This window comes from Musca domestica, unplaced genomic scaffold (assembly GCF_030504385.1).
Source record: "Musca domestica strain aabys unplaced genomic scaffold, Musca_domestica.polishedcontigs.V.1.1 2, whole genome shotgun sequence".
NCBI classification, from domain to species: domain Eukaryota; kingdom Metazoa; phylum Arthropoda; class Insecta; order Diptera; family Muscidae; genus Musca; species Musca domestica.
In genome coordinates, this window is record NW_026712249.1 from 27295960 (window position 1) to 27323766 (window position 27807).

Genomic DNA, 27807 nt, shown 5'->3' on the forward strand with positions numbered 1-27807 from the left:
AGAGCGCAAATTTCTAAATACCGAATATCGGGGGTACAGTTACACGGGGATTATACCTTAAATAGGGTGTACAGGGTTGCCCATATTCGACGGATCCATCTGGCAATGCCATAACTTTTAACAGAGATGTCACATCGCTTAATGACATACCGCGTTTGAAGCGTCAGTCCAAGCAGATTTTTACCATGAACCAATACACGCTACGCGAGCGCTCTATTTGAAATTTACATTCAACAGAAGAAGTCAATTGTGAAAACAAAATTTTCGACTGGTAAGGCTCGTTCTAATCCGAAGAGGCCATATAAAAGTCGACCAAGGCGATCGGCCGAGAATATCGCTGCCGTACGAGCCAGTGTTGAGAGGTCCCCAAGAACATCCCAAAAACGCCGTTCTCAGCAGTTGGGCATGGCTCGGTCCACTTTACAACGGATTATTCGCATTGATTTGCATTTGTTCCCGTACAAAATTCAATTGACGCAAAGAATGTTGCCTGCGGACAATCCTCGTCGATTGGAATGGGCCCATGCGTCCGTCGAATATGGGCAACCCTGTACATACATTCGTCCATCAATTCCAAAGGTTAAATATTTAGAACATTTTTCATTCTGAATTCTTGAAGACATCTTCGTTAGTCCATTTAGCTTATCACAGTTGCAAATTCCTTCCAATGTTTATGGTACATTATTTTGTACTCTGCTGGTTGGAATTTTAAACCTGCGGCCGTATTTATCTCTACACTGCAGGATTGAAATTCATTCCAAGTTTTACAAGTTCTAGCTTCACGCGTTGGCTTAATACCAATACACACCCCATTTTGAATCATGTATACATTTAGTGCATTTTTAATTCGAATTTTTACAAACCCAGCTGTCAAAATTCAATGGCCATATTATGTTTTAAATTTCAAAAGATAGTGAATCCTAGCCCTATACTATGTATATGACAATTTCAGTAATTATATACATATATAGGCATGTGTTCGTATGCATGCATTTATTTATATAGTTTGTATGCCCATGCACTTCTACTTACCTCATCTATGTCCGGATAACCGCCCATACCACCTCCAACACTATTGCTGCTACCACCTCCACCACCGCCACTGCCATCACCAACAATGGCATGATAAACAATTTCATAGCCGTTTAATCCTAAATGCTCACGACTTTGCCAGGATACAATAACCGAATATGGTTGGATATCCTGTATGGCAATTTTTGGTATTAATGGTGCATCACAGAATTGTTGCGGCTCCATTTTGGCAAATATCTTGCCACGCAACTCAGCCGGATGTTCGCACCTTAAATAATTTATGTTATCGCCCGATGACATCATTACCGAGGAGAGAGAAGACGACGATGATGATGAAGACGATGATGGCGACGACAGGGAATACGAGGATGACGACAGCGATGACGTTGCAAAAGAGGAGGGTGATATTGAGCCACCCGATAATGATGAAGTCGACGAGGATGATGTTAAGCTGGCGGTAGTGCATGAAGACCATTTGCGATGATCACGTAACCATTCCCAGAGTTTTTGGGCATCACAACTGCAATGCAGTGGATTTTCTGTTGAAATGGACACCAACATGCATGGTGTTGTTGTTGTTGTTGGTGGTGGTGTTGATGATGTCGGTCGGTGTCATCATGTAATTCATATATTTGGCCAAGCGTTCGAGGAATTGAGCCAAAAATTTTGCGGTGTGGATAAAGTCAGGCGATTAAGTTATATTCCACATCGTACAGTTTAATTAATGTCCACGCAGTCATTTTCGGGCAGGACGGTGGACACAATGAAATGGCAATGTTGTCATCGCATTCCAGGTTGCATGCAATTCACATTGTGGTCCATCCAGTTGGTTTTACACAAATTGAGAGAGAGAGAGCGAGAGAGATATGAAAAGAGAATGAAGAGGATAAACATTTCGTGTTATTATTGCCAAAAAATTAAATGCCATTTATTTGGGTTATGTAAATATTTTAAATCACTGCGATTTAATTAATTTGAGCGACAATTACGGATGTAGCAATTAGGGCATATTTAATGAGGGAGATATTTAAAGGGGTGTTTCTTAAAATATGAATATTCTTTAAATCGAACTAAGTTGAAATGTCAATTTGTGAATGATAACGAGGTGCATTTCTTATGCTACCCCATATAATGCGAAGAGATAGGCAAGTTGGTTAAATTTTTCTAATGTCTAAATATTTTTCAATCTTTGACCAATAATAGGAACATATTTAAAGGACCACAAGGTATACTTTTCCAAGAATTATGAATTTAAAAATAATTATTCTAGCTCTATATCATACAGGTTGAGATAAAACAAGTAAAGAGTCAGTAAGTTCGGCCGGACCGAACTTTGAATACTCTCCACCATTTGGAATGTATTTGGATATTTTCAAAAAAAGATAACATTCGCCAAAAGTTCTGCTAACATCTTAAAAATACCGAATATAGCCGTTATATTAGGGTCTGTACGACGTGCACCTACATAGGCATTGTTTGTCACAAGCCATTACCATATTCAAATTCTAAGCTTGAAATAAAATGTAAATATTGTAGGTAAAATCATCAAAATACCGTACATAGGGAGGTACCGTAATATCGGAGCTATACGAAGACCTGGACCTGCATAGACAATTTTCTGTCACAGGCTGTAGCTTCCATTACCAACTTCATACCAACGACATCTCAAACAATTTCGGTGATTATTATACCTAAAATCGTCAAAATATCGAATATAGGGAGCTACTGATATGTGGGGCTTATACGAAGACCTCGACCTGCATAGACAATTTTTGTCACAGACTATAGTTTCCATTACGAACTCTAAATACGTAATTTGAAACTACTACGGCGAATAATGACGCTAAAATTATCAAAGTACCGAATATTGGGAGGTGCAGTTATATGGGGGCTATAGGAAGACGTGAACCAGCATAGACAATTTTCTGCATTAGGCTGTAGTATTCATTACGAACTCCAAACACCAAATTTGAAAAAATTCCGGTGAATAATGTCGCTAAAATCATCATCATCATGTCAGAATAAATGGCGAATATTATCGCGAAAATATCCTGCAGGGTGTATTAAAGATTTGGACATTCCAACAGTACTCAGCACGCGCCTCCAAAGAATGGTTACAGAATTAAGTTCTTCGATTCATTTCCAGCGCACAATGGCCAACAAAATCCAGGATAACAATCCGATGGACTATTGTGTCTGAAGTATTTTGGAAAGCAAGGTTGGCACTTAAAAGATACCAAATTGTCGATCACCTCAAGGAAGCGTTTCGCCGGGAGCAAGAAACAGAGATGCAAGTAACAATAGTTTTGTAATTTGTCTCTTCAAGGATCTCCTGTTTACAAATCTTGCATTTTTTAATATTTTAAGGATCTGGATATTCAAACTTCTTTCCAGAATATCCTGACCAAAAACTGTGATTTTTTGGATTTTTTCCCATGGACACCCTGGCCAAAAGTTTTGATCATATGTTTTTATTTTTAAGAAAAAAAAATTCGAAGGACCTCCGTGGTAAAAGAGCATGACGCAGTATTTTTTTAATTTGTATTTCTTATCACAAATCTTGATTTATTTGTATTTTTAAGGATGCAGATATTTTAAAATTTTCCAAAACGTAATAATCAAAAACCGTACCGTGACTTTTTTGGAATTTTTCGCGTGGACATTCTGGACAATACTTTCGATCATAAATTTTAAAAGATTTTTTTAATGTTTTTTTTTTGTTGTTGTTGTATATTGTTGACCTGTTATATTTATTTTACTTATTTGGTTAATAGCTTGGCTTAAGGTCATTTTTTTAAATGTCAATGACCTCTTTTCTAAAAGACTTGGATTTTTTAAGAGAATTTTTGTGGGTAAAAACTGTTTTTTTTTTTTTATTTTTGCTTGGACACCCTTGAAAAGAGTTGTTAACAAGGTCATTTCGACAACAATTTTTTTTTTTCAGCGAAAGATTTTACGCAAAGACCTCCTTATCAAAAAATGTATTTTTTCCTAACATATGTTTTTTTTCAAGGAAGACTTGTTACACCGAATTTCATCAAGGACTTCTTGGTAAAAGATCATGGTTATTTTATCTAATATTAAAATCTTTTAAGAGTATTTTGACTGAGAATTTTAATTTTTCGAGAATTTTTTTTTTTAATCCCCAAAATCATGGATGTTAAGGGAAAAACCTCCTGACTTAATGTTTACAGGAAATTATTTTCAAGAAGTTGAGATTGTGGTTTTTGAAAAAATAATTTTAATTATATCACGGACATTTTGGTTTTTTAAAGAATTGACCACAATTTGACTGCTTGACCACGATTTTTTAAGAAATAATTTCACAAACGTCGTTTATTATTATACCCCCAGCCTTGTGGCTACAGAGGGCATATATATTATTTGATACGTCCAAAACTTGCCTCATCGAAATAATGGTTTTAGACCCTAGGTCTCTTTCGACCGAATCTGTTTCAGGATATTTGGAGTTGATCTAGGGTGTAAGTCAATGTCGTGTCAATGTGAATATGGGGTATGTCGATCCACTCTATCCTGTAATTCCCGCACATAATTCCAACATTATCCGTAAAATAAATATCCCATAAAAATTGGAAAAAGAAGTCTATATAGTCCAAACCTAGACCTCTTGACAAAAGAACACGATTTTTTTATAGATATCTTGCAAATGTTGATCAATTATCCTCTAACCAAATTTGAGCAAGATCAAGAGCCTGCTGAAAAGAATTTTTAAAATATTTTTAAGGATCAAAAGTCGAAAATTTTTTCAAAGTTCTCCTGACCAATTGTCAAAATGTTGAAAAAATAACAAGTAAAAAGAGCCCGTCCGAACTTTGTATACCCTACACCACGATGTTTACAAAGTAAAGTGAAATAATGAAAAAATAGAACATGTTAACTTAGAATATTAATCCGTTTTAATTTAAATAACACAAATAGTAAAAAAACCTATTTTATTTATTGTGGCAGAAAATACTGAAAATCGGAAGATACCGTTATATGAGAACTATACCAATTAGTGGACCTGAACCGAACATTTTTTGCAAGGAGAGAACATACTTTTGAAGAAACCCAAATGACAAGTTTCACCTAATTTGGTTGGATGTTGTCGCAGAAACCTTCAAAATACGGAAGATCTGGAGGTACCATTGTATTAGGGCTATACCAATTGGTGGACCTGCACCGAACATTTTCTGCATGAAGAGAACATACCTAGTAAGGAGCCCAATTTTCACCTTATTTGATAGAATATGGTAGCAGAAATCTTCAACGTACCTAAGCGTGGACCAATATAGCCCATTTCCTATACATCGCTAGATCACATTACATTTTTATTCTGATCAGGAATTTATATACTTTATGGTGTTATAAACGGAATTAGAAATTTAATATACCTTCCATTGTATGGTGGAGTTTATAAAAAATCGTTGTCCACCTGAGCTAAAATTGTGGACTTTTAAATTAACATTTTCTAAGCAAAAAATAGGATTTCTATGTTGATTCTGATGTTCTTCAAAAACTATCGATTTTTTATTAAAAACATCAACATATTGTAATTCTTATAAATATTCCCTACTTTACCTAATTCTTTGCCAACCGATAATCCATAGTTGTTTCATATTTCCCATTCACTTACCTTCCAATCGTAGCGTCTTAATGTTCGCCTCCAGTGGCTTCAATGCCTCAATGGGTACCAGCTCAAAATAGTTCTTTCTCAAATCCAAAATATGCAATTTACGCAAATATCGGAAAGCATCCACCGACAAGACAGTCATACGATTCCCCATTAAATATAGCTCCACCAAATTATGTAGATGAGTAAAAGTGAATCTCGATATCCGATCCAATTGATTAAAAGATAAATCACAAACTTGTAGCTGCACCAAATCTGAAGAGAATTCATCTAGTTCCCGTAAAATATTATGGGAAATATTCAGCACTCGAAGATTATTTAGACCCTTCAAACGTTCAATGGGCAAAAGTTCCAATTCATTGATGCTAATATCCAAGGTGAGTAGATTGGTGAGATTCGTGAATGCTCCGGGAGAGATTCGTGTTATGCGATTGTTGACCAGGTGTAAATGTTGCAAAGCTTTGAAGGCTTTGAAATCGTAGGAGGTAAGTATGGAGAGATTGGTTTGACATATGTAGAGCTCCTTGAGATAGGGATATCTTTCTTCGATTACCGTGTAAATAGTGTTGATGGGATTACCGGTTAAATTTAGCCAGGAGAGTCTAGGCAAGGAGATATCCGATAGGGCGGAGCTAGGTATTTGTAGAAAACGATTACTGGATAAGTCGACTTTTTGCAGATTTATGGAGTTCCTTAGGAAGTTGGCTGGCAAGGAGAGCAAATGATTGCCACTTAGGTCGACGGTGTCGAGTTGGGTGAGATTGACGGCATTGAAGCCGGTAAGGGATGTGATTTTGTTGTCCTTTAGATTTAGTTGCCTTAAATTAAGAGTTCCGCTAAGTTTGTAAAAATCAATGGTGGAAAAGAGATTGCGCGACAAGTCCAATATCTCCAAGGTGCTCAAATTGTACAGGGCCACATGGGGAAATTCCATTAAATGATTGCGACATAGCCGCAATTCCTTGAAGACATTCAGGCCATTGAAAAGATTGCGGGTCATTTTGGTCAGCTGGTTGTCGCACAGATCCAATTTAACCAGATTGGTGTTTTTGTTGAACATATCCTCGGGTAGGGCGCTAAGTGAACAATTGGCCATGGTCAGGTGCTGCAGCGATCTCAGCTTATCAAACATGCTGGCCATTGCTTCCATGTGATTGGTGAAGTCATTGTGCGATAGATATAAAGTGCGTAAACCTGGTAACTCTAGTTTTTGTATATCGGACGGCAAGAGATAGTTAAGCTCCAAATTAAGTTCATTGAGATTTTGTAGCGACTTAAAGGTATTGGTTTCGATTTTCCTTAAAGAGGTATTTTTCAAATTCAAATGGGTCAGCGATAAATCTTCCATGAACACATCGTTGGTGATTTGATGCAAAGGGTTATGAGAGAGATCTAATATTTTCAGATTTTTCAATTTATTGAAGGCATAACCCTCAATGGCCTCGATGAAATTGTGGGCCAACAGCAGTTCCTCCACATTTTGCAGGGCTCCAAAGTAATCTCTTCTCAGCTGTTTCAAGCGATTCCAACTCATATCGAGAAATTTCAGATCCTTCAGTTTGCCAAATGTGTCACGATCAATGTCCCGTATAAAGTTGTGATTCAAATAGAGGCGTGCCAGATCCACCTGATCCTCGAACATGGATTTTTCCACTCGAGACAATTCATTGTGACTCAACCACATGATTTGGATTTTATCCTGCCTCCGGAATGTTTTTACATGGATTTTATTTAAATAATTCGCCTCCAGCTGAATGGTGAGCAGCGACGAATTGTTGGCCTCCTTGGGGAAAATATCCTCTAGCACTGTCAATTGATTATCCTGTAGATTTATGTGCTGCAAATTATACAAAGTTTGAAATGCTCCCGGTTCAATATCCTCAATATTATTTTTCTGCACATGCAACTCCTGCAACGTGGGCAGAGGTTCAAACACTCCCTTCCTTATACGCCTTATGCGATTGTTGTGCAAGCGGACCTCTCTCAAAAATTCCAATTTACGAAACATACCAATTTCCAAATCCTGGATTTCATTGTCATCCAAGGACAGGGAACTCAATTTCTGACACTTATCCAACAAAGTAACCGGCAGGAGGGGTATAAAATTCGCCCTCAAATATAAATGATCCAAATTTACCAACGAAGAAAACACATTTGGATCCACATGGGCAATGGCGTTGTACTCCAAATATATCACCTCCACATTCGAGGAATTTGTAAAGGCATCCGCGGGCAATTCCAAAATATTATTTTCTGAGAGAAAAATCTCACGTAAATGCGGCAAATTCGAAAACACCCCACTTATCGAGTGGATGTGATTGTGGCTCAAATCCACCGTTTGCAAACGTTTATTTTTATCGAATATTTTGGAATCCAAAGATATAATTCGATTGTGTGACATATCCAAAGACATCAATTCCTTCAAACTCTTAAAAGCATCCGCCTGCACCGTCTCAATTTGATTTGCATACATTGACAACGTTTTCAACTGGGGAAATGTACGAAAGCAGTCGTCCAGAATTTCCGTGAATTTATTTGAACTCAAATCCAAAAATGTCAGTGAAGGTAGTCGTAATGCTGATGCAGCCGTTGCATTATTCGTCACCAATTGAATATCCCCGTAAAATGTTGAAATTTTATTATTCGACAGTCGCAGAATTCGCAAATAATCCAATTTTCTTAAGGCCATCATTGGAAAGGATCTCAAACTGTTTTCGGACAAATCAATTTCTTGCATAGACTCTTCCAAGCCCACAAAGGCATGTTCTGGAATGCTTTGCAAGCGATTGCCTTTCATATTCAATTTGGAAAGACGTAGGCCGTAGAAACTGTAGTCTTCGATTTTCTCAATTTCATTGTAATCAAAATCTAGGGCGCTCAATTTTTGCATGGAATTGAGGGCACGTGATGGTAGCTGTAATGAGAGAAGAGAGAAAATAATCGTTATTATTAAATAATATGTTTAAATATAAGGTATATTTTTTTTTGACTTGAAATTATCAATACATACATTTGTATAAATGAAAATATATACATACATAATAGAAACCATAAATATGGGATAATGTTAGTATGTATCTGTGTTTTTGAAAATACGAACTAGAGGGTTACAAAAATTTATACAATATTATTAGTGAACACCAAAGCTAAAATTAGGCCATACACACTAAGTTCGAAGAGTACTAAATGCTAATTATCTTATATTTGTCTATTATAATTTTTTGGGATATATAGCCGTGCGGGGCCGACCATGTGATACCCTACAACACTGCAATATGTTGGAAGCCCCCTTATGTCCAAATTAATTTCGATATTGAAATAATGTCATAGAGGCCTGCCCAGATTTTACCCTTATTTACGCACTCCGCCGTGTTGTTATGTATTCGAAAAAAATTCACAAAAGCCATGGTCCATTTTACAGCTAAGTATGATCCAATAGTCATTCAATATGCTCGACTTCTTTCCTCTTTCAGGAAAATGTTTTTTTGTTTTGGTCCTCTTAATTTAAATCTCCATTACAGTAGGCCCTAACGCTACCCCATGAAAAAATTCGTGGGTATCGGATTGTAATTGCGACCTATATATAAAACCTTCAACACATAGTGTTGGGGGGTGTAGAAAAACTTTAACAATTTACAATTCAAAATTGTAAGTCAAAATGAAAAAATCGCATGCGATAAAAAATATGACAAAAATTAAAAAATGTAACAAAAAATATTCACTTCTTTATTGGCATATTTTTACGCCATTTTCTCTGATGTTATGCTTTTCTTGCAAGATACCATTCCGAATTGATGAGAATTGTGAAAATCTGTCCAGCGGTTCTTGGTTTAGCGATCTAACTAACATTCCCTTCTTTGATATATAAGATTGTATATTTTTGCTATACCTATATGCGAGATTTTGGATATGAGCATCAATGTAACGGTCAGAAGTGACATTTTCGGGTATTTGTGATTTCGCCAGGATAAAAAATAACCGCGGTTTAGTGGAAAATTTCGTATTTTTTTTTTAAAAAAAAGCTATGGTCTATTTTACCCACTAAATATTATCCGACCAAAATTGGAATGCTTCTGCCCAGCCCTAAGCTCTAGCCCCATGCTAACTTCCGCTTCGATTGGTCCATAATTGCGACCTGTAGAGCAACTGCAAAATCAGGAAATTTTTCAGTTTTTGGTCCTTTCCAACCACTAAATATTGTACGATCATCTCCAAAAACAATAGAGTTCTATTCTGACCCTAATCCCACCTACATTTTCAATTTCGTGGGAATCGGGCCATAATTGCGACTTGTAGAGTGATTACAAATTAACATGGATAGACGGACATACATAGCTAGATCGACTCCGGTCGGCGAGCTAGGAAGATCCATATATACCTTCCTATGTGGAAAACCAATATTTCGAGGTGTTACATAATTTTTAGCCCAATCAAACTTATAATAGTGTTGTGGGGTATAAAAACCAGTAAGGAAAAGTCAAAAGTCGGACGGGGCCGACTATATGATACCCTACACCACTATGCATATATAATAGAGCTGCCGTAACAAAAGAATTTACTGGAAGTAGATCATAATTCCTATCAACATTTGGCTTGAGAACAGTTATAGTTTGGTTTCAGAGGTATCGAATATATGGGAGGCATATCCAATTCTGAATCGATTTTCACTAAATTTGACGGAGACATATTATAACAAATAACATTGCTATAGAGTGCATCACATCACTTCGAGAAGGATTATATTAAAAAATATATATATCGGAGCCGAGTTCCACAAAATGAAAACGTACATCCTGAAGTTTACTCCATTTGGGCTGATATTAGATATTATTAGCACAATAAAACTGAAATTGCTTTAAGGATATACATGGGAGATATATCCAAATCTTAGTCGTTCTTGATAAAATTTGGCAAAGGTATTTCCGAGCTCTATAATATATATGGTATCAAATATCATTGTTGTGGAGTGCATATTACGAATATGACTTAAAGACCAAATCGGATGAAACATATATATGAGAGCTATAGCTATATCTGAACCAATTTTCACCAAATTTGATGTACTTGCTTCTAGGCTGAATTCGGTTGGATTTACCAAATTTCAGGTTTCAGAATTTGGATTGATATGTACCATTTGCTGCACAATTATCCCCTAATTGGTTGAAGATATGTGTATATGGGAGCTATATCCAAATCTGAACCAATCTTGATAAAATTTGGCAGAGGAATTTCTGATCTGTATCTGATATCTGGTACCAATTACAATTAATGTCGAATACAGATTACGAATGTGAGGGCATTAAACACTAAATCGGTTGAAACACATATATGGAGCCATAGATATATCTGAATCGATTAACACCAAATTTGAAGTATTGCTGTCTAGTATGAATTAAGTCGTAATTGCCAAAGTTCAGTTCATTTAGACTCATATTAGCCATTTGGTGCACAATAAACCTGACATCGGATAAATATAAATATGAGAGCTATGTCATAATCTAAACCAATCTCGATAAAATTTTACAGAAGTATTTTCGAGCAGTATCTGATGTCCGGCAGCATCTGATGTCCGGTGCAAATATCGTTCTTGTGGAGTGTAAATTACGCAGATGAGGGACTTAAAACCCCAAATCGGATGAAACATATATATGGGAGCTATAACTATGTCTGAACCGATTTTCTCCAAATTTGATGTACTTGCTTCTAGACTGAATTCCGTAGAATATACCAAAACTCAGGTCATTAGGACTTATATTAGTCATTTGGTGCACAATTTACCGGAAATCGGTTGAAGATATATGGGAGCCATATCTTAATCTGATCCGATTATCACCAATTTCAATAGGGTTCGTCCTTGGGTCAAACAAATATTGTTTGCAAAATTTCATCTCAATCGGATAAAAAATGCGACTTGCATTTTGTTCACAAAAATACATGGACGGTCATTCATAAATCGACTCCGAATTTGATTCTATGAAGATCCTCAAAAGTAACTATGGGTCTATCTCGCTTCCTTCTCCATGTTACAAACAAATGCACAAAGACATAACACCCTTCCCACTATGTGGCGTAGGGTATAAATAATCGCTGATTTGTTTGGAGATATCAGCAGATATCTATTATCTTCACAATGGATCTTGTATTGACAGAAATATTGAGACGTTCTGAGTTTGAAAGGAATCGGATGTTCATTTCGCGTTATACGAGCTGCAAAATTTTAAAATTTTGTCCGTGTCAGATGCAGTAAGCTGATACATCTTCACACCAGATCTTTTGTTAATAAAAATATTGGGATGTTAGAAATTTGAAGACAATTAGAATCTTACTTCACATTTTATAAGATTTTACCCTTTTGTGGATGAGGTACTTGATGGAGTAGGTCGATATTGTCCATTTTTGCACCTGACCTAGCACAAATAAAAATTCAGAATATCCAAAGTTTAAACAAAATAGAATGATCCTTTCTTGTTATATAAGGTAAATTATTTTCTGTAAAAATATTGACAATTTCTAGGGGAGGTACTAGAAAGAATAGACCAAACCCGTTATTTCGGTGAGACACCTTTAGCTAGTTAATTTATAATCTACAAAATACTGAAAATGCAGAGGTACAGTTATATGGGCGATATACCTAGACATGTGGAGACAGTTTATCCACCCAGAATTTAATGCTGACCAGAAATATATATTTCATGGAGACTCTGACGAAATGCAATAGGTTGCAAATTTAATTAGTATTTTAATCAACCTAATACTATGGTGGAAGGCATAACAATTATGTAATGTTCCAGCTTTAGAAATTCTAACCAGTCCTTATTTAAATTTAATATTTAAATTCATAAATATCCAACCTTAAAACTGAAATCGTCTTAACTAGTTAATTGATATTCTGAATTTGAAATATTAATCATTTAATAGAGCACCTATTTAAATTCCAAAATTACCTAAAACATAATAAGGATTAGAGAGAGCAATTTAAATTATTATCCCCCATAAATCTAGTCATTTAAAAAGCTATTAATTTTAAACATTCCTAATTGAATATCATAAATCTCCGCTTGGAATTACATTTGGATTATATTTTCATATTTGATTGACATTTTAAATGCTATTACAAATAATGTTCCGCCCCATCTTCAAAACGTGTAATTCGAATATCTCATCATTCGGCGCCGCACCTAGGATTGTGTCTCAGGTGAAATGACCCCCCACCTATGGGCAACCTAACTCCTCCTCTAATAACGTAGGGCATAAAAAACACAATGAAATTTCATATTGCAATCGATTGCGGTAGAGGTTATGCCATAAGGGGTTCGGAAAGGGGAACATGGTGTAATACAAATGTATAAACTCAAATAAAGGTAGACAGACAACCGGGAAATAAAGGAAGACAAATGAATATTACAATAATTACATTTAACCATTATGCCACATACATCATCTCCGCTAGTAATACCAAACGATATCGATTCAATGAGATGGAACCCAGAGAACGAACGAACCAAGGAACGAAAGACACATGTAAAGAGGACAACTAAAGCTGCACCCACTGCACTTTCCCCGATAAAAATAAATTCAATTTGAAAAAGTGCTCGCACGGAATAGATATGCCGGCAAGGAGAGCGTCGTAGACTACCGCTTGGCAATTTTGCACGTTTTACCTGGCACGCAGTTAGCAATTGACATATGTCACCTTTTTTGCCCAGACCATTCCCCGGGTGATAACATGCTGTAGAATAGTTGTTATCCAGATGCAACTACGACAAGCTACAATCATGCAGCACCACTACTGCTACTACCATTTTACAAACCAGGCAGCAACTAATGGGGCGTAAACGAAAGGTAGCACGAAGAGGAGAAAAAACGTCTAAAGAGGGCGTGTTGGCTCTTTGAGATACATTCTTAAAGATGGAAAGGAAATGCTTTCTTACACTTACGATGAATAAGTTTTAGGTGTTGTTTAAGATTATTAAAGAAGAGCTAAAGTTGTACTTCATATGAATTTGCCGAATTCCCCTATAAAACGTAATTTTCGAAGACTAAAGTTATAGACAAAATGTATGAAAACGTGTACCATATTGATGTATTTTTTACCCTCAGCCATACGGCCGAAACGTGCCTCATCAAAATAATGGGGTTAGACCCTGCGTCTCTCCGTATGTCTGCCTGGCTAGTGCGCACTACAACTCTCGAAGCGGGTATCTAGTTCAGCCTAAACTTGATGCATATTAATATTAATTTCAATCTTAGATCGAGCTCGGAGATGGGCAACATCGGTCCACTCCTTCTGGCACCTCCCCTACAAAAGGTCAACATTTTCAGAGAAAATAATTTGCCTCATAAAAGAGAAAGAATATTTAAATTTTGTGCAAACAATGCAAATCCCAATATTTTTGTCAGTGCTAGGTCAGGTGCGAAAACGGACAATATCGGCCAACTTTATTAAGTACCTCCTCCACAAAGGGTAAACTTTTCGAATATAAATATATAACTCGAATACAATTTGAAATACAAATCCGAATGTCTTAAAATTGTTCCCACATCTTAATACTTCTACTACAAAATTTTGAATAGCTTTCATTTCACGTAAACCACAATTTCTACTAAAACAAGACCTGGTGTCAAGACGGAAAATAAAGGACCACTCCGTCTGGCACCTCTCCCACAAAACGTCAATATTTTGAATAAATGTAAATTTTAGAAAACGTGAAATAAGAGTCGAATTGAAATGAAATATTGCACAATCGTTTTTAAGACACACAACAAAGTTAAACGCCATAATTTTTACAATTTTTTTATACCCTACACCACAAGGTGATTAGAGTATTATGTCTTTGTGCATCGATTGCAAAGGAAACGAGATAGACCCCAAGTTATTTTTGATGATCTGCACAGAATCACATTCTGAGTCAATTTATGCATGTCCATCCGTCCGTCCGTTTGTCCGTCTGTAAATGTATTTTTGTAAACAAAGTACAGTTCGCATTTATTGTCCTATCCCGATGAAATTTTCTACAAATCATTTGTTTGGCCCAAGGACGAACCCTATTGAAATTGGAAATAATCGATCAAAATTTAGATATAGCTCCCATATATATCTTCGTCCGATTTGCCTTTTATTGTGCACCAAACGAATTTTGCATATACAACCAAATTTGGCATGAAAATAAGTATGCCAAATTTGATCGAAATCGGTTCAGATATAGCTATAGCTCCCATATATATTGTTCATTCGATTTGTTAGTTTTGTCCTCCGCAGCCGTAATATGCACTCTGTAACAACAATATTTGAGAAAATATATCAAATACAGATCAGAAATACATTTGCTAAATTTTATCGAGATAGGTTCAGATTTGGATATAGCTCCCATATATAACTTCGTCCGATTTACATTTTATTGTGCACCAAACGTCTAATATTTGTCCAAATGGGATGGAATTTGGCATTTACGACCGAATTGAGTCTAGAAGCTAGTATGTCAAATTTGGTGAAGATCGGTTCAGATATAGCTATAGCTCCCATATATATTGTTCATTGGATTTGTTATATTTTTACCCACAGAGGAAATAAATCAAATACAACTCAGAAATATCTTTTCCAAATTTTATCATGATCGGTTCCGATTTGGATTTAGCTCCCATATATATCTTTATCCGATTTTAAATTAATTGTGCACCAAATGGGAAATACAAGTCCGAATTCAAAAGATACAAATGCTTCGGCACATTTAGTCCATTGAACTTTAAATTATATTTATATTCATAGTGTGTATGATTGAATTCTCCCATAAAAAATTTTATTGTTATGCGAAGCTCTACCAAATTAGCAAAGTGGTGTAGGGTATCATAAAGTCGGCCCGCCCGACTTTAAGACTTTCTTTACTTTCTTTACTTTCTTTATGGCCCATTCCCGGCGAACCGCTTGCTGGAGGTGATCGACACTTTGGTATTTTTTAGTGCCAACCTTGCTTTCTAAAATACACCAGACACAATAGTCCATCGGATTGGTATCCGAAGATTTTGGTGGGCATTGTGCGCTGGATATGAAGCGAGGAACCTCATCAGCGCTTGCTGAGTGCAATGGAATGTCCTGTTGGAATGTCCAAGGTCTGCTACCAAAATGTTTGCGGGCCACGCAATCTAGAATATTTTCTCGATAATATCCGCATTTATTCTGATGCCATTAACACGAACGGAGAGCGACCATCGGCTGTTATGGCGGCACTCACCATCACCATGGCCGGCGCTTGATTTCTGGTGGTCAACCAAAGTCGCACATTTTCAGCTGACCTCTTTGAAAAGTAAATACGATATTTTTTTGTTTACAAACCGTGGAAAACGAATGTTTTCTCATCGGAGAAAACCAAATTCGGCAGTTCACCACTTTCGGCTAAGCGAAGCAACTCTTTAGATCTTTTGAGTCTATTTGGAATTTAAATGGCTTTACCCCGAGCTCATTTTTCAATATTGGCCGAATGGTATTACGTGATATGTTCAGCTCACGAGCCATTTTTCTATCACTGCGACGCGGGTTTCCATCAAATCCACTTCCTTGACATCAGGCTACGCTACCAGTATCCATTACAAATAACTTCTTTCTGGGAAATTCTCACCAAAATGCTTTTGTACGCTTGTAAACATTATAGTTTGCTGTCACTGAAATAAATTTAACAGCTGCCGGACGAGTGGCTTAGAAATGATAGCAGTCTGAATTTGGTTGAATATTTTTCATCTCACCCTGTATATCTTTTCACTTAATACCAAACAAAATAACATTCAGTATGCATATCAAAAATATTCTGCATTTTTCTTTCCTAGACACCAACAGAGACCTCAGTAACACATACGTGTCACTTAATAATATTCGAACAATTATAATAGGCATTTGCAAACACCCCCCCCCCCCCCCCCCCCATTGGTAATGCCAGATACCAACAGAGACATATATAATACATGAATTTGATTCCGGCTCTACCCCTTCACCCAATAACAAATTTAGTACCAATTAGTACTTGTCGTACAAATATTGGACATATTTCCCAAAACCACTGCCAAATCTCAAATCTAAGTAATCTAAGTATCAAATTTCAAAATTTTTTCTCTGTCCCTTCATCCAATACTAAATATTGTACCATTAAGTACTATATTATATTAAGTACTATAAGTATATATATTAAGTACTATAAGTATATAATCCCGAAACCACCTCCATATATCTAGACCACACATGGTAAAAGCCTATAATACCAAAATTCTGATTTCAAGCAAAATCTCTTCACTCAATACCAAATTGTACCAAATATAGTATTATTTTGTAATTTTCATGCAATTGTAGTACACAAATTTCGCAAAAATTCTACCAATAGGAACCCCAGTACAAAATTTACAAATTCCAGCTTCATCCGTTCACCCTACACCAAACTGTTTAAAATTTTTGTACCGTTTAGTATAGTTCGCTCACATACAGGGTGAGTTCAAAAAAATGCAACCAAATTCAGACTGCTGTCATTTCTAAGCTACTCGTCCGACAGCTGTTAAAATTATTCCGTTGACAGCTCATCATATTATTTACAAGCGTACAAAAGCATTTTGGTGAGAATTTTCCAGAAAAAAGTTATTCGTGATGAAATTCCAGCGTGATAGGGTGATACTTGTCACAGAGGTCAGCTGAAAATGTGCACCTTCGATTGGCCACCAGAACTCAAGCCGGCCAGGGTGATGGTGTGGACCGCCCCAAAAGCCGAGAGTCGCTCTCCGCTTGTATTAATCGACCGTGGCATCAGAATAAATGCCGAATATTATGGCGAACATATTCTGGAGGGTGCATTAAGGCCTTGGGTACGAAAACATTTTGGCCGCAGATTTTGGACTCAGCACGCGCCACCAAAAATGGGCCAAAATACCGCAGAGCAGCATTCGGGCAGCGTGTGATGGTTTCATTGGCCGTTTTAAGGCCAAAATTCGTACCAAAGGTGACCAATTCGAATAAATCTCAACATATTCTAAAATTTGATGCTATTTCCGACATTTTTTGCTTTTAAAAAACAAATGTAAACATTATAGGGTTTGATTTTATTGCAGTTTTTAATCTCACCCTGTAGTACACATTTCCAAAACCACCTCCATCTTCACATAACACCAAATGGCATTATTTTAGACGTTTAATACCATTTCAGAAATTTTCAATTTTCATTTTCAAAAACCCTTTGGAATATATATGTATTTTGCAGTGACTGACATTCCAGTTTTCATAGAATTTCAAATTTGATTATTTTCTTTTCATACCCTGCATTATCACGCGTCTACAAACCAAGACTGACCCTCGCGCAAAATTTCAGATTTCTAGCTTTGCCGGAGGTTGCTTCTCAGTCAGTCAGCTACTTCGCACCGTGTAAATATGCACTAAAATTAGATTAATTATAAAAATATAATATGTCTGTCCAATCTTTATGTGATGACCCAAAACAATCTCAAATTTAAAATATTTCGTTGATGTTCAATGTTCACCTAAGCAATTATATAACTTGTCGATTCGCTGAAAGGTAAACGTCCAATGTTTTCCTTTATTATTTTAATTTTTTCGCTATTGCAATTACAAATTTGACATTTCCTTTTTGTCGCTTTCAATTTACAAGAAATCTCTTCATGCAAAAGCCTTTCATGCAAATAATATTCGTTTCAGAGCTATGAGGGGAAAAAACGACCCAAAAAATATTTAATTCCAGTGAAATTGGCTCCCGTAGTTGGAATATTCCAAAACACTGACGTTCACGTTCATAGTTCACATGTCCGCTTGCCATGCAGTGACAGTTCCCAGCATCAGCGCAGCAACGTCTTAACGAAAACACACAATTCTCTGGCATGAAACTCCTTACGGCGACAGGACGTAACTGGCGACATGGTTAGTGCACATAGTGTGTCCTCATCTTCCATTCACATTCACATTTTTTTTTTTTGTGCAAATTACAATTCCAACGTAAGTGTCTGACAGCAAAAAAAAAAAAAAAAAAAACAATGGGGAAACTGAGCGGCAGACATGTTTTGCAGCATTCAACCAGGAAATACGAAAAGAACAATGACACCATGCATAATAATTTTATTAAAACCATTACCATTTTATTATTTTTAAAACAGAGATTTCCGTTGCTTTCAACATTTGTTTATTTGCGAGTCGTTAAGACGGTTGTGACAATGGGTGGCTACCGTATAGCAATTGTTTCATTTAATTAACATGCAGTCGCAGCGATGTTTTTGGTTGAGTTTAAATGCGTTTTTTTTTCTAGGGAATTTATTGAAAAAATGCAGATGATGACAAATATTCCACGAATTTTTTGCCATTATTATTGTCAATATATACCTTAAATACACGAATTTTCAAGAACCTTAATACAAGTATTTTCAAACTAAGCTAGGAAGGAAAGTTCAAAAGTCGTACGGGGCTAAATATGCGATATCCTATAAATGTACTATACAGCTACCCGTACCATATAATTGTTTATATTAGGAATTTATGGGAAGTAGGCTATACCAACTATGGACCTCTTGTGGAAGCGTATTATGGATTTTGAGCAATTATAAATTGGAATCAGGTGGAACGAACAGATATTTCACATTCAAAAATTTTTTTCAATGTATATTGAACTTTATAAAATCTGATATAGTACTGCAAAAGTTTTTTCATTGCTTTGACCGAAACCACGAGTTCAAACAATACTTGAAAAACGATATTCCTCTATATGATTTCCTGTATCTTCGATATTTGGATATATTCGTCAACGAAATCAACATCAATGTAAAGAACAGAAATGAGCCTCTCATGTATTTGTAATTTCGTTAATTTTTTTATTTTTTCATACAAAAATGTTGGTCCACCAGCCAAGTATAATCCGCTCCAGTATGATAAAACAAGAAAGCAAAGACTATAGCCGCTGTCCTAAACTCTTACTTCATGCGAGATTTTGTGTCCTTTGGTTTCTATTGTTGACCTTTACACACAAGGAGCTCCATGTGGGTACTTTATGTCTTGGAAGAGAATTATCTATATCCACACTAGGAGTCCCTTATGAGTATTTCACCCCCTGAAGAGAGAATTGTCTATATAGGTCCACGATATCGTATATCCCCCCTATAACGGTACCCCCCGATATTCGGTATTTTTATGAATTTAGACGCATTTTTTTAAACGGAACTGTCTGAAATTCTACATAAGGAGTTTTTGTGAGTACTTTATAGTACTTTGTCTATATAGGTCCACGATATCGTATACCCCCATATAAAAGTAGCCTCCGATATTCGGTATTTTGATGATTTCAGCCACATTTTTCAAAATATTCACGGTTTAATGGAAAATTTGACTTTTATTTAACACAAATGTTATGGCCAATTTCACCCACTAAATATTACCCGATGACCATCAAAAATGGAAGGCTCCTGTCAAGCACTAAGATCTAGCCCCATGCTAACTGCGACCTGTAGAGCAACTACAAAATCGGGAAATTTTTCATTTCTTGGTCCATTTCAACCCCCAAATATTATGCGATCTTCTCCAAAAGCAATAAGCTTCAATTCTGGTCCTGGCCCCACCACCATTTTAAATTTCGTGAAGATCTGGCCATAATTGTGACCTGTAGAGTGGTTGCAAATTAACATGAACAGACGACTCAGCTCGACGAGATTGTGGGATCCATATATACTTTCCTATGTGGGAAACCAATATTTCGAGTTGTTACATAATTTGTGACCCAATCAAACTTATAATACCCCCGACACATAGTGTTGTAGGGTATAATGAGTACTAATTTGAGTAAATGAGAGAAGTAGCGGGCACTTGTTAGTACCTTATATAACTATATCTCCGACCACATTTTCTAACGAAATTGATTCAAAATCGGTACTTATGACGGTTTATTGTATGTATGTAGGTTCACCTATAGCCTCCCAATTTCGATACGTCCCGATATTCGATGTACTGATGATTTTAGTCACATTTTTAGGTGGACTCGTTTAAAATTCGGTATATGGAGTTTGTGCAGAGTTCTCTTTTTCATGGCAGAGGACTGTTAGAATAGGCCATTTTATATATTATCCTCAAAGCGGTACCTCAGAATTTTAATTTTTGGCGATTTTAGCCGTATTGTATTGTAGAATATTTCTATCTAATATGGTCACTAGTTAATGGAGTTTTTGAGTGTTGTTGAAGAAAAGATAACCTCTTAATGCCTCGACTAAAATGTAATTTGTTTTACAAAAAATTTCCCCTGATCAGCGTAAAATTCTAAATCGATTTAGCGATGTCCGTCTGTCTGTCACATCCCTATATTCGATATTTTGGTGATTTTAGCGACATTATTAACCGGAATTGTTTCAAATTTAGTATTTGAAGTTCGTAATGGATACTACAGCCTATGACAGAAAATTGTCTGTGCAGATCCACATTCAGTACCTCCCTATATTCGGTATTTTGACGATTTTAGGTACAATACCCACCGAAATTGTTTGAAATGTCGTATTTGAAGTTCGTAATGGATGCTACAGGCTGTGACAGAAAATTGTCTGTGCAGGTCCACGTCTTCGTGTAGGCCCCATATATCAGTACCTCCCTATATTCGGTAGGTACAATACCCACCGAAATTTTTTGATATGTCGTATTTGAAGTTCGTTATGAATGCTATAGCCTGTGACAGAAAATTGTCTATGCTGGTCCAGGTCTTCGCACAGCTCCGATATAACATTACCTCCCTATATTCGATATTTTGATGATTTTAGCTACATTATTCACCGTTTATTTCAAGTTTCGAATTTGAATATGGTAATGGCTTTTAACTTTTTAAGGATTTTATTTTGTTGTAAACTTTCATATACGTTCCTCATATTTGTAGCTCTAATTCCATAATATTTTCGGTGTTTCGTGTTTATGTGGAAAATAGTTTAGTTTTGTATCACTCAGAATTATTGCTGTGCTATATTCCTCTAAACTATGTTACTAAAGGTACAATTTTAATCCATAATATGCCCCAACAAATTAAGGTTAAAAATTCTAAATTATTAAAAATTCATAAATGCAAATTATGTAATATTTCAGCATGTTTTATTTCAAGAGCGAAAGAATATAATGAGAGTAACTATATAATGAACAGCAGCAGCATTATTCAATTTCCCTTTCCAGTCAAATCCTATAAGTCGACTCCCCAGTACATTGCCTGCACTTAACCGCTCTTGCGAACGGGTCTGCATCTCTGGGGTTTCTGGCCTGGTTTCATGCCAGCACATTGACGACGATCGGTTTGACTCAAACGATTCAATGGATTACGCAGGCAATTTGCTCGCTCGGCCTGGCAGACATTCAAGAGACGACAATTGTTCTGGCGACAACGATAGCAACGGGCGGTTTTGTCCGGATTGCGACATTTCAAACGATTGCAATCACGTTTTGGTGTTGAACGAGGGCGGCGAACCTTGGCACAGGCTCCTCTACGATTAGGCGATTTTATATTGCGACAACGTCCAGAGGCAACGGGTGATAGGGCTACAATATATAATATAATTGATTAAGAGTTGGAAATCATTTCGTTTCCTATAATTTCGAATTACCTGGCCGATTTGTAAGACGACGACGACAATTCTCCTCCGCCAGCTGACATTGGCTCAAACGATGGCAAACCTGTTGCTTACCATCTGTGGCACAAACCGCCTTGCTGGGCACATTGGGTTTGCACACCGGTCTACAACCACGATTGGCATGTACACTGACCACCAGGACCAGGGCTAGGAAAATGTGGAAATTATTTTCGATAAAAAGTCCTTGATGGTCAAGTTTCCTTAAACTTACCAAAAATGCAAATAACTTTTAACATTTTAATGTTTCAGTGATTGTTGAATGTGAACAACTATCGATAACTTTCCCAATCACTGGGGCTCTTATATACTTAAATGGACAATAAATTGAATTTATTGTATCCAAAGAAATTATAAAATATCTGTCCCATTTTCCAATATAAAAAATGAAAATAATAATTGCAGTTGTTTAAAATTGTTTTATTGTTATTTACAAACCAGCTATCCATACAAGGAAGCTTTAGGTAGTCCAGACGTAAACAACAGGTGATCTTTATAATAAAATGTTGTCGTAATATTGATATCTTGTCTTGAATATATCATATTGTTTCATTGATTTTATAAAATAAAACATTAATAAAATAAGGAAGTCCCAATTAAATTAAAAGAATGTGCCCACGAATAAAATTCGCATACCGAGGTATTATTTAAACTTCTTAAAGAGGACATGTAATTTTCTATGAAACTGAAATTCCTGGTTCGTCTGGAAATTATTCAGAACTGAACAAGGCTCTAAATTTTTGAAGAATCATAACTCGTATAAAATGTAAAATAAGCATCCGATTCTCCTTAAATTTCGCACATGTAAATATTTTTTCTAACGCAAGATCTGGTGTGAAGATGGTTTATATGGGCCTACTTCTTCTGGTACCTCCCCCACAAAGGGGTAAACATTTTGAATAACCATGAAGCTTATAAAACGCGAAAAGAGTTTCCGATTCCATTCAAACTCGGCACATCCCACTACTTCTATTAACACAAGATCAGTTGTAAAGATGGTATATGTCCGACCATTTATGATTGTAATTCCCCCAAAATGGGTTAAGATATTGAATAATTATATCTCTCATATGTTTAAATATTTTTATTAACAAGGTCTCGCGTGAAGATGAAGGGAATGCCTAAATATCGGCCTACCCCTCTTGATGTCTGATTAAAAAAAATATATACTGGAGATGCCAAGAGGAGTTGATCGATGTTTGTACCAGACCTTAACCAGACATAAATATTACGATGTGCCGAGTTTCACCACTATGTGTTGGGGTATTTAAGTTTTATTGGGCCAATAAATATGTAACTTCTCGAGATATTGGTCCTGGACATAGGACATATATGGATATCTCTATCTCACCGAACTGAGTCCATCTAGTGTGTCCATTTAATGAGCAATCACGCTACAGGTCACAATTTTGCCACGATCCTCCGTAATTCTACATAGTGGTGGTAATTACGGTCAGAATAGAAGCCTATCTTCGAAAGTAGATTATCTTAAAATATATAGGCATATTCAGAACCCTGCCCTTTTAAATCCCGGCGAAATCAAAAATACATTAAAAAGTAAGTTTTGACCGTTACAGTGAAGCTGATAGCCAACACATCGGATATACAGGGTGGGATGAAAACACAGCAAATACTGCTGTAATTTCTAAGCCACTCGTCCGACCGCTGCTAAAATTATTCCAGTGACAGCGTACAGCATTTGCTGAGAATTTTCCAGAAAAAAAGTTATTCATGATGGAATTCAAGTGTAATTGTGTGATTTTTTTATATTTGGATGGAAAACCACAAGGGGCTATCGTTAGAGCACTCCAAATGCAAATGTGAATAATTTTTTTTTTGTCTCTTACCATCGCTCGTTTCCGTGATAATGGTAGCGTAGCCCGACGTCAAGGAAGTGGATGGAAGAAAACAGCAACATCAGCACAAATGGTTCGAAAAGTTAAAAAGCGACTTGATCGAAACCAGCGTTGCAGTGGCCGAAAAATGGCTCGTGAGCTGAACATATAGCAATATTCCATCTGGCAAATATTAAAAAATTAGCTCGGGGTAAAGCCATTGAAATTCCAAAAAGTACAGAAACCTACACCGCAAAAGAAAGAAAATATACTCAAAAGAGCTAAAGAGTTGCTTCGGTTGGCCGAAAGTGATGAACTGCCGAATTTGGTTTTCTCTGATGAGAAAACATTCATTGTCCAGCAGTTTGTAAACGAACAAAATGATCGTGTTTACTTGCCAAAGAGGTCAGCTGAAAATGTGCACCTTCGGTTGGCCATTAGAACTCAAGCGCCGGCCATGGTGATGGTGTGGGCCGTCATAACAGCAGATTGTCGCTCTCCGCTCGTATTAATCGGCCGTGGCATCAGAAAAAATGCCGAACTTTATCGCGAAAATATTATGGAGGGTGTATTAAATCCTTGGGCACTCAAACATTATGGGCACAGACTTTGGACATTCGAACAAGACTCAGCACGCGCCACCCAAGAATGGTTACAAAATGAGGTTCCTCGCTTCATTTCCAGCGCACAATGGCCACCAAAATCTCCGGATACCAATCCGTTGGAGTATTTTGGAAAGCAAGGTTGGCACTAAAGAATATCAAAGTGTCGATCACCTCAAGCAAGCGCATCGCCGGGAATGGGTAAAAATACCGCAGAGCAACATTCGGGCAGCGTATGACGGTTTCATTGGCCGTTTGAAGGCCATAATTCGTACCAAAGGTGACCGATTCGAACAAATCTAAACTCATTCTAAAATTTGATGCTATTTCCGACAATTTTTGCTTTCATTCAAAAAAAAAAATAAATAAATAAAATAAAAAATAAAAAAAATGTAAAAATTATGGCGTTTGACTTTGTTGCAGTTTTTTTTATATCACGCTGTATAAGAAACCCGCTGGACTGATTTTTGACAATTTTCACACAATTCGGAATGTCTTCTTGGCAAAAAAGGATGAACACTAAGAAAATCGATTGAAAATATGTCAATAAAAATAATTTTTTGTTATATTTTGTAATATATTTTTAATTTTTGTCCTGTTCTTTTTATACCCTACACCACATAGTGGTAAGGGTATTATGTCTTTGTGCATTTGTTTGTAACATGGAGAAGGAGACGAGATAGACCCATAGTTACTTTTGAGAACCTTCATAGAATCACTTTCTGAGTCGATTTATGCATGTCCGTCCGTCTGTCCGTCCGTCCGTCCGTCCGTCCGTCCGTCCGTCCGTCCGTCCGTCCGTCCGTCCGTCCGTCCGTCTGTCCATGTATTCTTGTGAACAAAATGCAGGTCGCATTTATTATCCGATTGAGATGAAATTTTCCAAACAATATTTTTTTGGCCCAAGGACGAACCCTATTGAAATTGGTGAGAATCGGATCAAATTTAGATATAGCTCCCATATATATCTTCATCCGATTTCGGGTTAAATGAGCACCAAATGTCCACTATCAGTCCAAATTGCCTGAATTTTGGCACACCCAACCGAGTTCGGCCTAGAAGCAAGTATATCAAATTTGGAGAAAATCGGTTCAGATATAGCTATAGCTCCCATATATATCTTTCATCCGATTTGATCTTTAAGTCCCTCACAGTCCTACTATGCTCTCCACAACCGTGATATTTGGTACCAGGTATTAGATGGAGCACAGAAATAGCTGTTTTAAATTTTATCGAAATCGGTTCAGATTTGGATATAGCTCCCATATATATCTTCATCCGATTTTGGGTTAATTGACCACCAAATGGCCAATATCAGCCCAAATGGCCCGAATTTTGGCACATGTGACCGAGATTAGCCTTAAAGCAAATACCACAAATTTGGAGAAAATCGGTTCAGAAACAGCTATAGCTCCCATATATATGTTTTATCCGATTTGGTGTTTAAGCCTCTCACATTCGTAATATGCACTCCACAAGAATGATATTTGGTACCTGATATAAGATACAACCCAGAAATAGCTGTTTGTAATTTTATCGAAATCGGTTCAGATTTGGATATAGCTCCCATATATATCTTCATCCGATTTCGGGTTAATTGTGCACCAAATGGCCGATATAAGTCCAAATGGACTGAATTTTAGTACATCGGACCAAATTCAGCCTAGAAGCAAGTATATCAATTTTAGTGAAAATCGGTTCAGATATAGATATAGCAACCATATATATGTTTCATCCGATTTAGTGTTTTAGTCCCATACATTCGAAATATTCACTCCACAACCGTGATATTTGGTACCAGGTTTTTTGGAGCACAGGAATAGCTGTTTTAAATTTTATCAAAATCGGTTCAGATTTGGATATAGCTCCCATATATATCTTCATCCGATTTAGGGTTAAATGTGCACTAAATGGTCAATATCAGCCCAAATCACCTGAATTTTCGTACATAAGACCGAATTCAGTCTAGAAGCTAATACGTAAAATTTGGAGAAACCCGGCTCAGAGATAGCTATAGTTCGTAAAATGCACGATAGAATTAGATAGATTTTGATTTTGTACCAAATATCTCATAGAGCTCTGAAATGCCCTGTATAAACCTTTTTACGAGAGCTCTACTAAATATGCATAGTGGTGTAGGGTATCATATAGTCGGCCCCGCCCGACTTTTGAGCTTTCCTTACTGGTTTTTATTTTGCATGCAATTTTTCAATTTGACTTGGGGTGGGGTTAAGCTCAAAATTGAAGCACATTTTGTTTGAAGATGTATATTCAGAGGTTCTAATGGACCATAATAATAAATAATAAAATTAAAATGTCCTGGATTTTGCAATTACAACCAAACGACACGAATTTTCGCATAAGGTTAGAGTTTAGGACAGGGCAGAAGTCTACCATTGGCCATCGGATCATATTTAGCTGGTAAAATGGATCACAAATATGTGAGAAATAGTTTTGAATAACGACTAGTGTGACAGAAATGTAAGACAAATGTCAAAGGTCAAAAATCAAAGGTAAAATTGTTGCAGAACCGGTTTGCAATAATTCGAAAACGAAAACTACCAAAATAAATTTAGACCTTAGGGCTTAATGTATTGAAAATATATATGTAAGGTGAATTTTCATCCGAAGTGTAGCAAAATGGTTTATTACAGTTAATTCTTGACTTCAAATAACTGATAGTAGAATTGACATATCTGAATCGACTTAAATTTTTATGCTGATCAAGAATATATGAACTTTATGAGGTCTCAGATGTATATTTCGATATATTGCAAACGGAGTGAAAACATTAATATACCCTCCATCTTGTGGTATAGGTAACAACCGAGAAAGCTATAAAACGGCCGAATGTGAATACAGCTGTCCATTTGTGTAAATCAGTCGCGTCACTTAGCAACGAAATGTCAAGAAATTTAACAATTCTTTGTAAGTTATTTCAATTAACCCTTCTTTAAACAATATAAGAAAATAAATAATATTTCAGGCCTACTTATAACATACCTAATAAGTGTCAATGCTTCCTGTCCGGTGCGCTGCAACATAACAGATTCCTATAGGCCAACATGTGTAAGTGATTTTCGGCGTGTAG

The 27807-nt window shown here is 36.5% G+C and overlaps 2 protein-coding genes across 2 annotated transcripts in view; both read right to left on the bottom strand.

Annotated features, from left to right (window-relative positions):
* Positions 1–27807, bottom strand: part of LOC101897331 (chaoptin) — a 62042-nt gene that overhangs the window by 8008 nt on the left and 26227 nt on the right. The window contains exons 3-5 of the mRNA XM_059122030.1: positions 5669–8579; positions 1494–1571; positions 1104–1307 (exon numbers count right to left, since the gene is read on the bottom strand). Of these exons, the coding sequence (XP_058978013.1) occupies positions 1104–1307; positions 1494–1571; positions 5669–8579 (3193 nt within the window). The remainder of the gene's footprint in view (positions 1–1103; positions 1308–1493; positions 1572–5668; positions 8580–27807) is intronic.
* Positions 21747–22557, bottom strand: LOC105261483 (uncharacterized). Its single transcript, XM_011292007.3, has 3 exons — positions 22494–22557; positions 22256–22429; positions 21747–22190 (listed from the first exon to the last, which is right to left on the bottom strand). The coding sequence occupies exons 1-3, from the start codon at positions 22516–22518 to the stop codon at positions 21871–21873; spliced, it is 519 nt and encodes a 172-aa protein (XP_011290309.1). The 5' UTR covers positions 22519–22557; the 3' UTR covers positions 21747–21870.